At 40.1% G+C, this 12,309-nt stretch overlaps 1 protein-coding gene across 1 annotated transcript in view; it reads right to left on the bottom strand.

The window, feature by feature from the left end:
* The window catches only part of LOC135464637 (thioredoxin domain-containing protein 3 homolog), a 40,245-nt gene that overhangs the window by 14,868 nt on the left and 13,068 nt on the right, over positions 1-12,309 (bottom strand). The window contains 13 exon segments of the mRNA XM_064742095.1: positions 367-474; positions 967-1,111; positions 2,699-2,752; positions 2,755-2,829; positions 2,832-2,845; positions 3,866-3,973; positions 4,274-4,418; positions 5,511-5,620; positions 6,128-6,202; positions 7,231-7,385; positions 9,956-10,048; positions 10,704-10,783; positions 11,646-11,711. Coding sequence (XP_064598165.1) covers positions 367-474; positions 967-1,111; positions 2,699-2,752; positions 2,755-2,829; positions 2,832-2,845; positions 3,866-3,973; positions 4,274-4,418; positions 5,511-5,620; positions 6,128-6,202; positions 7,231-7,385; positions 9,956-10,048; positions 10,704-10,783; positions 11,646-11,711 — 1,228 coding nt within the window.

The following is a 12,309-nucleotide window of genomic DNA, read 5'->3' as shown; positions in this document are numbered from 1 at the left end:
CAAGCTGCTGTCAGACCTTCCTACGTGCAGGAAAAAGAAATCCATGCAGCTATGCTAAAGCATTGTATCACTGGACAGTCACACACCAGTGGGTAAATTCTGTTGCATTTTTGATATTTACATGGGGAGAACAAGCAGTTCAGAGTTCAAAACTAGAGCTGGGCTATCTCCAAAAGTCTGCACTGTTGTATTATAGACCTATCCTCTTGCTTATCACATGCATGACCCGTTCTGAGCTTTAAGCACCGCCAAAAACAGCTACATGTATCTGGCTTTTGGTCTTGAGCGTACTCGGTGTTTGAAGACTGAATACACCACAGGATCATCCTGACTGCACTAACGAGACGACATTGGTGTAGCACTTACGTGTTGGGGGCCTCCTCTTTAGCCTTCTCGGGGTCCTTAGGCCCCAGCATTGACCTCCAGCCATCTACAGCATCTTCTCGTGACAACACCATGAAATGGGTGGGTCCACTGGGGGGAAACAAAGGTTACAGCCATGTTACCATCTAACTCAATGTTAAAGCAATAAGACTAACACATCTACTGAAAAAAAAAATGGTGTTGTCGTTCAAACACTTCTGGTGAGAAAACTGTTTGTTAGCCCACTACGGAAAGAGCATGTCTTTGGCTACAATTTGGTGCAATTTTCACGTTTTTGGCTTCCGTAGTTCCGAGTTACAAGCCATTGAAATAATATAACTAAGCTTTAGTTTCTGGACAATAACTCAAAAAGTTACAAATATAGACAAAAAACAGAGCAGATTCGGAATCAGCGGACACCAGAAGACGTAAAAAAAACAACTTTGATCAATGGGGAGCTTCCGATGTGTTTACTGGAAGTCAACTATGAACAGCCCAAGTCCAACCTGTTCAAAAATGTCATCGTGCAGTTTAACTTTGCCAACAAAAGAGATAACTCTCCTTGGCAGTGGTAACATAAACCCTTGACAAAGCATAGGTCACCTGATCATGTGTTCCACCAAGTCATCAAAGTGCTCTGTGCCTTTCTGGTCGGCGTAGAACTGCTCAGCGATTTCCCTTGTCAGCTGGGTTTCCTTCCTGGCAGCGATTCGGAAACCAGCCTCATGGATCTTCTGAACAATCTCATCTGCAGAAAGAATCAATGATGTATGTACAAGTAATGGTTAAAATTATGGCCTGATGAGGAATAATTTAATGTCATTTTGTTTATAGGAACTAAAAAATATTAGTGGGTATAAAGTGCAATGTGCATAGAATTGCTTCTTAAAAATTTTAAGAGGAAATTTTATTTCTATTTCAGTTTTCAGTTTTATTTCTTGTTTGAGTACGGGTATAAATAACTCAATGTATTTAAAGAGGCTTGGTAAATCAACTCTGTGCTGAGTAAATTAACTCTGTGCTGGGTAAATTAACTCTGTGCTGAGTAAATTAACTCTGTGCTGAGTAAATTAACTCTGTGCTGAGTAAATTAACTCTGTGCTGGGTAAATTAACTCTGTGCTGGGTAAAAATTAACTCTGTGCTGGGTAAATTAACTCCGTGCTGGGTAAATTAACTCTGTGCTGGGTAAATTAACTCTGTGCTGGGTAAAAATTAACTCTGTGCTGAGTAAATTAACTCTGTGCTGAGTAAATTAACTCTGTGCTGGGTAAATTAACTCTGTGCTGAGTAAATTAACTCTGTGCTGAGTAAATTAACTCTTGTTTTGTTTATTTATCATTTATACGCATAAATATTCTGTTGACTTCTGTGTCAATCAGCTATGCCCAGTACATGTATATTTTAGCTTTGCGACAATCTTTGATTTACACCTACCTCAAGGGTCAGGTTTGATAACTCATCATCTTGTACTGTAGGTGTCTGGTTTGATAACTCATTATTTTGTACCGTAGGTGTCTGGTTTGATAACTCACCATTTGTACTGTAGATGTCTGGTTTGATAACTCACCATTTTGTACTGTAGGTGTCTGGTTTGATAACACACCATTTGTACTGCAGGTGTCTGGTTTGATAACACACCATTTGTACTGCAGGTGTCTGGTTTGATAACACACCATTTGTACCATAGGTGTCTAGTCTGATAACACACCATTTGTACCATAGGTGTCTGGTCTGATAACACACCATTTGTACTGTAGGTACCTGGTTTGATAACTCACCATTTGTACCGTAGGTGTCTGGTTTGATAACTCACCATTTGTACTGTAGGTGTCTGGTTTGATAACTCACCATTTGTACTGCAGGTGTCTGGTGTGCTAACTTACATTTTGTACCACAGATGTCTGGTTTAGATAACTTAGCTTTTGTACCACAGATGTTTGGTTTGATAATTCCACTTCTGTCCCGCAGGTTTGATAGCTTACATTTCATCAGGTTGTTGTCTGGTTTGATAACTTACCTTCTATACCAAAGATGTCTGGTTTGATAACTTCACTTTTGTCCTCCAGATGTCTGGTTTGATCACTCACATTTCGTAGCGTTGTTGTCTGGTTTGGTACTCAACTTTTGTACCGCAGGTGTCTGGTTCGATAATTCACCATTTGGGCCTCAGAAATTTGGTTTTATAACTTACATTTTGTCCTTTGTCATCTGGTTTGATAACTTGTCTTTTGCACAACAGACGTCTGGTTTGATAACTTCACTTCTGTATCACAGGTGTCTGGTTTGATAACTTACCTTTTGTCCCGCAGGTGTCTGGATTGATAACAACGTACCTTTTGTACCGTAGGCGTCTGGTTTGATAACCGCCACTGTCTGCTGCATGGGGAGAAGAAGTCAAGTTCTTGCTGAGCTGTGGTGACCGAGTCTGAACCGTGGAGCTGATTGATAGCTGTCTCATCCACGAGTACTGAGCACGCAAACTGTAACACAACATCACCTGGTTATAAAGTGAATGGTGTATTACTTGTGCGACTGACAGTTTGTTTTGATTCTTTACTCAGCTCATCAGATTTCCATGGTGTCATGCTGCTGTCATGCTGGTGTCAGTGGATCTGGCTATCTGATGAAGATGAAGCCAACAATCTTTACGATATAAAATTCTTGGATGCCTTGCATATAAAGAGATCTTCACATAAATGTAGCGGGTAAGAAGACTTTCAATGAAAGATGTCCATTTCTAGGGTTGCGAAGTTTTTTGTACTCTTTTAATACTTTCCTCTTACAAAAGAAGATGGAATACATGTAGATCCAATGCGCCTCAATGATAGATCAAGATGTAAAGACCAAGTGCTAAGCATTTCTGAGGCCTGTTCCCTTTGCATCGGTTTGATGTGGTTGAAGAAGAAAAGACATGACAGCATCTCTAAATCAGTGACATCTGGAAAATTGCAATCAACATAACCATATTTGTTTTTTTTTAATACCCAAATGTACTAAAGCCAGAGTGCCTGAGAGGCATGTAAACTGCTGCTATTTATGCATTTGCATGAACGATTTAAAATGAACCCCAACTCTGGTAAACTGAAAAGAGGCTGCCAACTATCACACTGTGATCACTGCTCTGGTTTTACTCTCTATGCTGTAGTCTTTTATACTGGCACATTTAGCTCACAAAAATGAATCTACGCACAAAATTTTATCAAATCTACAATCAACAAATCTAAGGAGACATCATGTAGAGAATATCAGTCTGGACACCTTGCCCCAGAAGCTGATATACACTTACCTGTACATCTGATTTTAGGTCTTAATTCCACTTAAAGCAGTTTACAATGCCAAAACTTTCACTATTTGTGTATTTTCACAGCTATTTTTGGGGGTTGTCTTATGTCTTTATGACAAAATATGAAATTAAATCTGTGTTCAGCAATAATATACCCCAACTTAAGATGAAATCAAAACTCTATAATACCGGGGGGGGGCTTAGCTTTTTATCTCACCTGTCCGGGGCCTCTTCTTTCGCCTGTTGAACATCTTTAGGCCCCAACAGGTTCCTCCATGACTCCACAGCATCCTCCCTCGCCAGACCCAGAGCCAACAAGGGACCGCTGTAAACACACACCGGTTTATATGTCATATTAATTACGAATGCATGAGTGCTTGTTTTCACGTCGTACTTGACAATTTTATGATGAGATATGATGAGGAGTCATTAGGTATGTTTAGATATTCTGTGTCCTGTCCATGTTAGGGCCAGTTCTCTCAGTGCTGAGCACCAAGCAAGGCAACAACTAATACCATTATTACAGTCTTTGGTATGACCCAACCCAGGCTTGATCCCAGTTCTCCATTACGCGGAGGCTCTAACGAGTAGGCCACAGAAGAGGTCTCGGTGTTACATGAAGTACCTGGACATCCTGTTGGTGAGCTCCTCAAAGTAGTCCTGTCCCTGGTGCTCCTTGTAAAACTCCTCCGCCTGCTCCTTCGTCAGCTGAACCACCTTCTGCAATGCCACCTGGAAGCCAGCGTCTTTGATCTTCTCCAGAATCTCATCTGTACACGGGTACATTAAATAGAGGGTAGAGGTCACTCAATACAGTCAGGTTTACGGAAAGAGGCAGGGCCATATACAAGGCCCTTTTTATGCCCCTTTAGAGGTGCCCAAATTACAGTCTACCATAAAAGCCCAAATTATGGAGAACACTGCCTTGATAAATTTAGCGTAAATGTTCTAAAAAATTCCCCATGTTCATGTGAACTGGTTGTATAAAACACTCAGATTGCAATTTGGTACATATACTGTATGTGGCATTAATTTCAGATTTCTTACATATATTTTAGCTCAAATCACCTTACTATAAGGATGCCAAAATTAGAAAACTGTATTTGACTTTAACATGAGAGGACAACGTTTTTGCTAAAGTTTTGATAACTTTTTTTTTTTTATGTTCAATAATGTCTGTCACCTGTAAGTTTGGTATGGTACATAAAAAAGCACTTTCAGAGACACATAAAGGCTTGAAAAAAATTTTTTTTTTCAGGAGAAAGGAATATTTGAGAATGTTTTTGTATGCTGGGTATTGGGGGCCAGAATCTGGTATTTATCATCATGTATTTATTGCATAATGATGTTCTAAATATTTATTTATTTATCTGATTGGTGTTTTACGCCGTACTCAAGAATATTTCACTTATACAATGGCGACCAGAATTATGGTGGGAGGAAACCGGGCACAGCCCGGGGGAAACCCACGACCATCCACAGGTTGCTGGCAGACCTTCCCACGTATTCCAAATAAGAATGTGATGCTTGTCTAATAAATTTATCTGGATGTAAATTTGTTGTTTACATCCAAACATATGAATTTAATCTGAATAATGGCAATATTTATGAATATATTGGAAGTATAAATATGATCAAAATCCAGGTTGAACACATTTATTAGCTGAAAAAATGAAATTCTAGCGCAAGAAATTAAACAAACTTGACAAAACTGACATTTTTGTGATAGAATATGAAACCAACTCATGCAAACAAATCTTAAAACATCTTTTTAAAGATCAGCAGGTCTTTCAGAATCAGCTAAAATGCGCGACCTGTCACGGGTGAAAAGTTAGGTGATTTGGTATCAATGTCATTCTTACCTTTACTAATTCTGAATGCATCTGGTCGGATAAGTGCTAACGTCCTCTGCAGCTTGGGCTCACCCTGTACTGTTGGAACTTGGAGGTTAGGGAAGAAGAAGGCCAGTTCTCTGTCAAACATAAACAAGATTGTATTATTTTACCGAGTGATGTTTATAGTTAAGAAAATAATCAGAAAAAGGAAATATCACAAAAGGCTGAACACCTGCTTGCCTCCTCAAACACATGGATATGAGTAAAAAAAAAACCACAACAGATTAATGCAAGCTTAGCATAAGAACATGTAGGCCCCTACCAAATGCAAGTGATGCAACTTAACACTTGCAATTGTTTAACAAGCCAAACTCAGAACAGGCAATAACTTAAACTTTGGTTGGCACATTTTTTTGCATTACTAAATCCAAACTTTCTAACTCAAAATTTTAATTGTAGCCGTGTTTGAATTTTGACTTCAGTCTTTAGACAGATGTTTGATAAGCATGAGCCCTGTTTAAATATTCAAACAAACAAGGATGAAACTATGACAAAAAGTGCAGCAATGTACATTATAACTTCAATAAAACACCCACACAAAAACAGAAGAAGGTCAGAAAAGACATAAAGTACATGTAATTTACCTGCTGGCACGTTCTGGAGAGTCACTACCGTGGAGTGCATTCATAAAACTGCCTGATCCAAACTTAGCACGCAAGCTGAAGAGACATAAGAGATGTAAGGGGTTAGCGTAAATAGCAACTTTAAAATAAAAGCAATTGAAGTTTCTATCATCTAAGTAGGACATAAAAAAAAAATTGAAAATACATGTGTATGAATTATGATCCTTTTTTTATTTTTTTTTTTAGCGCTTTTTTTCACCAAAGCATGGCATGCTAGATCTACCTGCTTATCTTTTTTATCATGGCAGTATACTTAATAGTTTTACCATGATCACATGATCACTGCAAGTCTGTTATGATCATGTGATCATGATATAACCTATTTATCACTCGACCTATTGCTTAGATTCATTTGGTGTTGTAGAAAACTTATGTTTCCTGCAGAGCAGACCAATCCCTGCATCCACAGAGCTTTCCGAACTCTTAACTTTTAAATACAAACTATCACTTTCACCGATGAGTAATCATGAGAGGTGTGGGATCCATCAAACAACCACTGACAATACATGTTTCAAGGTTCTAGTCCAATCAAAAGCCTTGACAGTAAATTGGGCACAACCCCACTTTCATAATCATAACATATGTTGCCATGCCAATCCATAATTTATTTATTTATTTATTTGATGGGTGTTTTACGCCGTACTCAAGAATGTTTCACTTATACAACAGCGGCCAGCCGACTGGTGGGAGAAAACCGGGCAGAGCCTGGTGGAAGCCCTCGACCATCTGCAAGTTGTGGACAGACTATCTCATGTACGGCCAGAGAGGGAGCTACAACAATCCATAATTGGTGGAGCGCAATACCATGGAAAATATTCACCTCAATTGTGTGACAGATGTTTGGATTAAACTGCCAGCAGAGTAGGATTATTTTGGTAACATTTAACATCCAAATCCACCTAAGAAAATAGTTCACATGATTAATCTAATCTCTTTTAATTAGTTTTCTATATTGTCACGTTATGGTAAACTTAGCAGAGAGTGAACTAATGTAATGTCAAAATACAGGTAACATGTAGGTAATCATATCTGTTGCCTTTTGTTATGATGAAGGAAGACCTAACCTTTCTGGTGCACTCTCTTTTGCCTCCTCGACAGAGGTTGGGCCAATCAGATGTCTCCATTCCTGGATGATGTTTTCTCCCGTAGAGCCCTTGGTCAGGACGAGAACATGACAAGTTCCACTGGTCATAAACTTGATTAAATCCTCGAAAAACTCCTGAAACATTCAACCATTGATACTACCATAGAATCTATCACGAAATAGCTGGTCATGAACTGATTCAAATCCTCGAAAAACTCAAAGTGAGAGCAGAGCTCCCTGGTTACAGTATGCCATAGTATACCTCTCCCACAAGGTGAGAGTAGAACTCCCTGGCTACAGTATTCAGTAGTATACCTCTCCCACAAGGTGAGAGTTGAACTCCCTGGCTACAGTATTCAGTAGTATACCTCTCCCACAAGGTGAGAGTTGAACTCCCTGGCTACAGTATTCAGTAGTATACCTCTCCCACAAGGTGACAGTAGAACTCCCTGGCTACAGCATTCTGTATTATACCTCTCCCACAAGGTGAGAGTGGAACTCCCTGGCTACAGTATTCAGTAGTATACCTCTCCCACAAGGTGACAGTAGAACTCCCCTGGCTACAGTATTCAGTAGTATACCTCTCCCTCAGGTGACAGTAGAACTCCCTGGCTACAGCATTCGGTATTATACCTCTCCACAAGGTGAGAGCAGAGCTCCCTGGCTACAGTATTCAGTAGTATACCTCTCCCACAAGGTGACAGTAGAACTCCCTGGCTACAGTATTCAGTAGTATACCTCTCCCACAAGGTGACAGTAGAACTCCCTGGCTACAGTATTCAGTAGTATACCTCTCCCTCAAGGTGACAGTAGAAACTCCCTGGCTACAGTATTCAGTAGTATACCTCTCCCCACAAGGTGAGAGTGGAACTCGCTGGCTACAGTATTCAGTAGTATAGCTCTCCCACAAGGTGAGAGTAGAACTCCCTGGCTACAGAATTCGGTAGTATACCTCTCCCTCAAGGTGAGAGTAGAACTCCTTGGCTACAGAATCAGTATTATACCTCCCAGTCTAGGTGAGAATAGAGCTCCCTGGCTACAGTATTCAGTATTATACCTCCCAGTCTAGGTGAGAATAGAACTCCCTGGTTACAGTATTCAGTAGTATACCTCTCCACAAGGTGAGAGCAGAGCTCCCTGGTTACAGTATTCAGTAGTATACCTCTCCCTCAAGGTGAGAGCAGAGCTCCCTGGTTAAAGTATTCTGTATTATACCTCTCCCTCAAGGTGAGAGTGGAACTCCCTTGTTACAGTATTCAGTAGTATACCTCTCCCACAAGTTGAGAGCGGAGCTCCTGGCTACAGTATTCAGTAGTATACCTCTCCCACAAGGTGAGAGCAGAGCTCCCTGGTTACAGTATTCTGTATTATACCTCTCCCTCAAGGTGAGAGTGGAACTCCCTGGCTACAGTATTCAGTAGTATACCTCTCCCACAAGTTGAGAGCGGAGCTCCCTGGCTACAGTATTCAGTAGTATACCTCTCCCTCAAGGTGAGAGTAGAACTCCCTGGCTCCAATATTCAGTAGTATACCTCTCCCACAAGGTGAGAGTAGAACTCCCTGGGCTACAGTATTCAGTTGTATACCTCTCCCACAAGGTGACAGTAGAACTCCCTGCTACAGTATTCAGTAGTATACCTCTCCCACAAGGTGAGAGTTGAACTCCCTGGCTCCAATATTCAGTAGTATACCTCTCCCACAAGGTGAGAGTTGAACTCCCTGGCTACAGTATTCAGTAGTATACTTCTCCCTCAAGGTGACAGTTGAAACTCCCTGGCTACAGTATTCTGTATTATAACCTCTCCCAGTCTAGGTGACAGTAGAACTCCCTGGTTGCAGTATTCAGTAGTATACCTCTTCCCCACAAGGTGAGAGTTGAACTCCCTGGCTACAGTATTCAGTAGTATACCTCTCCCACAAGGTGAGAGTTGAACTCCCTGGCTACAGTATTCAGTAGTATACCTCTCCCCACAAGGGTGAGAGTTGAACTCCCTGGCTACAGTATTCTGTATTATAACCTCTCCCTCAAGGTGAGAGTTGAACTCCCTGGCTACAGTATTCAGTAGTATACCTCTCCCACAAGGTAAGAGTGGAACTCCCTGGCTACAGTATTCAGTAGTATACCTCTCCCACAAGGTGAGAGTTGAACTCCCTGGCTACAGTATTCAGTAGTATACCTCTCCCACAAGGTGACAGTAGAACTCCCTGGCTACAGTATTCAGTAGTATACCTCTCCCCTCAAGGTGAGAGCAGAGCTCCCTGGCTACAGAATTCAGTATTATACCTCTCCCACAAGGTGAGAGTGGAACTCCCTGGCTACAGTATTCAGTAGTATACCTCTCCCACAAGGTGAGAGTGGAACTCGCTGGCTACAGTATTCTGTATTATACCTCTCCCACAAGGTGAGAGTAGAGCTCCCTGGCTACAGTATTCAGTAGTATACCTCTCCCTCAAGGTGAGAGTTGAACTCCCTGGCTACAGTATTAGTATTATACCTCTCCCACAAGGTGACAGTAGAACTCGCTGGCTACAGAATTCAGTAGTATACCTCTCCCTCAAGGTGACAGTAAAACTCGCTGGCTACAGTATTCAGTAGTATACCTCTCCCTCAAGGTGAGAGTAGAACTCCCTGGCTACAGAATTCAGTAGTATATCTTCCTCAAGGTGAGAGTAGAACTCCCTGGCTACAGTATTCAGTTTTATACCTCTCCCTCAAGGTGGGAGTAGAACTCCCTGGCTTCCTCTTCTGTCAGAGACCTCTCCTCATCAGCGATGATCTCTATACCTGCTTCTCTCATCTGAAACAGCAACAGATTTTATGAAATTTAAGCGAACAGTGTTACCATGCTCAAAACTTTTTACAACAATGGTCTGGTTATGAGTAGAAGAAAACAGAGTGCCCCAGACATAATACCCTATAATACCCTACACATAATCTCCTCTGTTTTCCGTGGTGTATTCCTATCTCAAATACCTCAACTGTACAACCACCTTGGGTTTTCACAGTGTATTCCTATCTCACATGCCTCAACGATATAATCAATCACCTTGGTTTTTCATGATGTATTTCTATCTCACATACCTCAGCCATATAACCACCTTGGGTTTTCACAGTGTATTTCTATCTCAAATGCCTCAACGATATAATCAATCACCTTGGTTTTTCATGATGTATTTCAATCTCACATACCTCAGCCATATAACCACCTGGGTTTTCACAGTGTATTTCTATCTCAAATGCCTCAACGATATAATCAATCACCTTGGCTTTTCATGATGTATTTCTATCTCACATACCTCAGCCATATAACCACCTTGGGTTTTCACAGTGTATTTCTATCTCAAATGCCTCAGCCATATAATCACCTTGGTTTTTCATGATGTATTTCTATCTCACATGCCTCAGCCATACAATCATTTTGGTTTTTCACAATGTATTTCTATCTCACATACCTCTGCCATAATCTCCTCGGTTTTACCAGCCTTCACAGCATCTGGTTTGATGATAGCCACTGTCACCTCCTTCTGTTTTTCTGCACAAAACAATACAACAAACATATAATGAATGGGTGATCATTAAAGCCACAACATATACACATGTACACACACATCAAGATCACAGCTTAGGGACACATGCACCAGAGGACACATACACGAATATAGATGTAAAGAGCAACAGCAGTTCAGGAAACATTCCATAGAATACTTTATACAGGCTATCAGTATACACATGAGTATGCTGGGTGTAATCATGACTGACACAGGCACAGGGTTACATTAGGATTACAGAAACAATGCTCAGCGGAGCTGGATGACCTGACTACCCTAACTCCTCAACCATTTCGCACATGAAAGAGCAACCATCAGTGCAATTTATCCACATGTTTAATTTGATTTAGGAGAGAAAACTACATTGGATCTATCGGCCAATTTCAGTGCTATACAAAAGGGTATAGCTATTATATACACAGAATAATACCTTCAGAATATGCTTGAATAAACACCTGGAAAACATGCAACAAGGCTGAGGAATTATGATATATACATACCAAGAAGAATTAACTGTATATGTCTTTATGATTGACTACTTGTATAAGAAACTTCACCCACATTTACTGAGTAAACATTCTTGAACAAATTTCTGGACAAGTTAAAAATAAAAAACACACAACAAATGTATACACTGCCAGATTGTTAAGACTGACACTTGCATCATGTTTTAAGGCTTACTTGTCATGATAACACAAATTGTTATATCACTGTACATGTTCAAATGACCTGATGACCAGAATGAATCTTTAGATTCTTTAAGTACAGACTATCCATTTAAATGTAGAATTTGTTAAATTATAAAATAAAAACCAAGAAGAGCAATAAAATTGTTTCTGCGTCTACCTTCTGACATTTCCAACAAGTCATCGTCAAAGTTAATTATCTCCCCTTTATAATGTAGTTGGCGATCTGAAAGACACAGGATGTGGCGGGGAAAAAACAACACAAGAGAATATTAGACAGTAGGAGATTAGGGGATAAATGGACAAGGGGTCAAAAGGTCAAGGGGTCAAACAGTGAACGCAGTTAATAGATAAATATACAATTAGAAAATCAGAGGTACACAGACAAAACCAATCACAAAAAAATAAAGTTATATTTGACTGATTAGATGAGATACTGCCATTCGTACATGTAATACAGGTTTGGACACAAAATATAGTCATGACGCATAAAGAATGGGTATTTTAGAAATAAGCGTCACACAAAATGTCCTTGTTTGTTGTGTAAATGATGACACGTACAATGACGTAAATGTGGATGAGCTCAAATGGTTATTTGTACCGCTAATTAAGATGACCGACAGAGAGAAACAGCCATCACAGATGTAAATCATCTATTAAACAAAAAGCGTATTAAACAAAATAAACTGGACAAAAAAAAAAAAAAATCTATGAATAATATTTTGTGAAAGCAGGACGATTCAGTTTATCCTGTCATCACTATCATCGTAAATCAATGAATGGGTCATAACCACTGGGTCATATTTGCGAGGATAAAAGAGATA

Source organism: Liolophura sinensis, chromosome 4 (assembly GCF_032854445.1).
Source record: "Liolophura sinensis isolate JHLJ2023 chromosome 4, CUHK_Ljap_v2, whole genome shotgun sequence".
Classification (NCBI taxonomy): Eukaryota; Metazoa; Mollusca; class Polyplacophora; order Chitonida; family Chitonidae; genus Liolophura; species Liolophura sinensis.
This window is presented reverse-complemented; position numbering and strand designations above follow the sequence as displayed.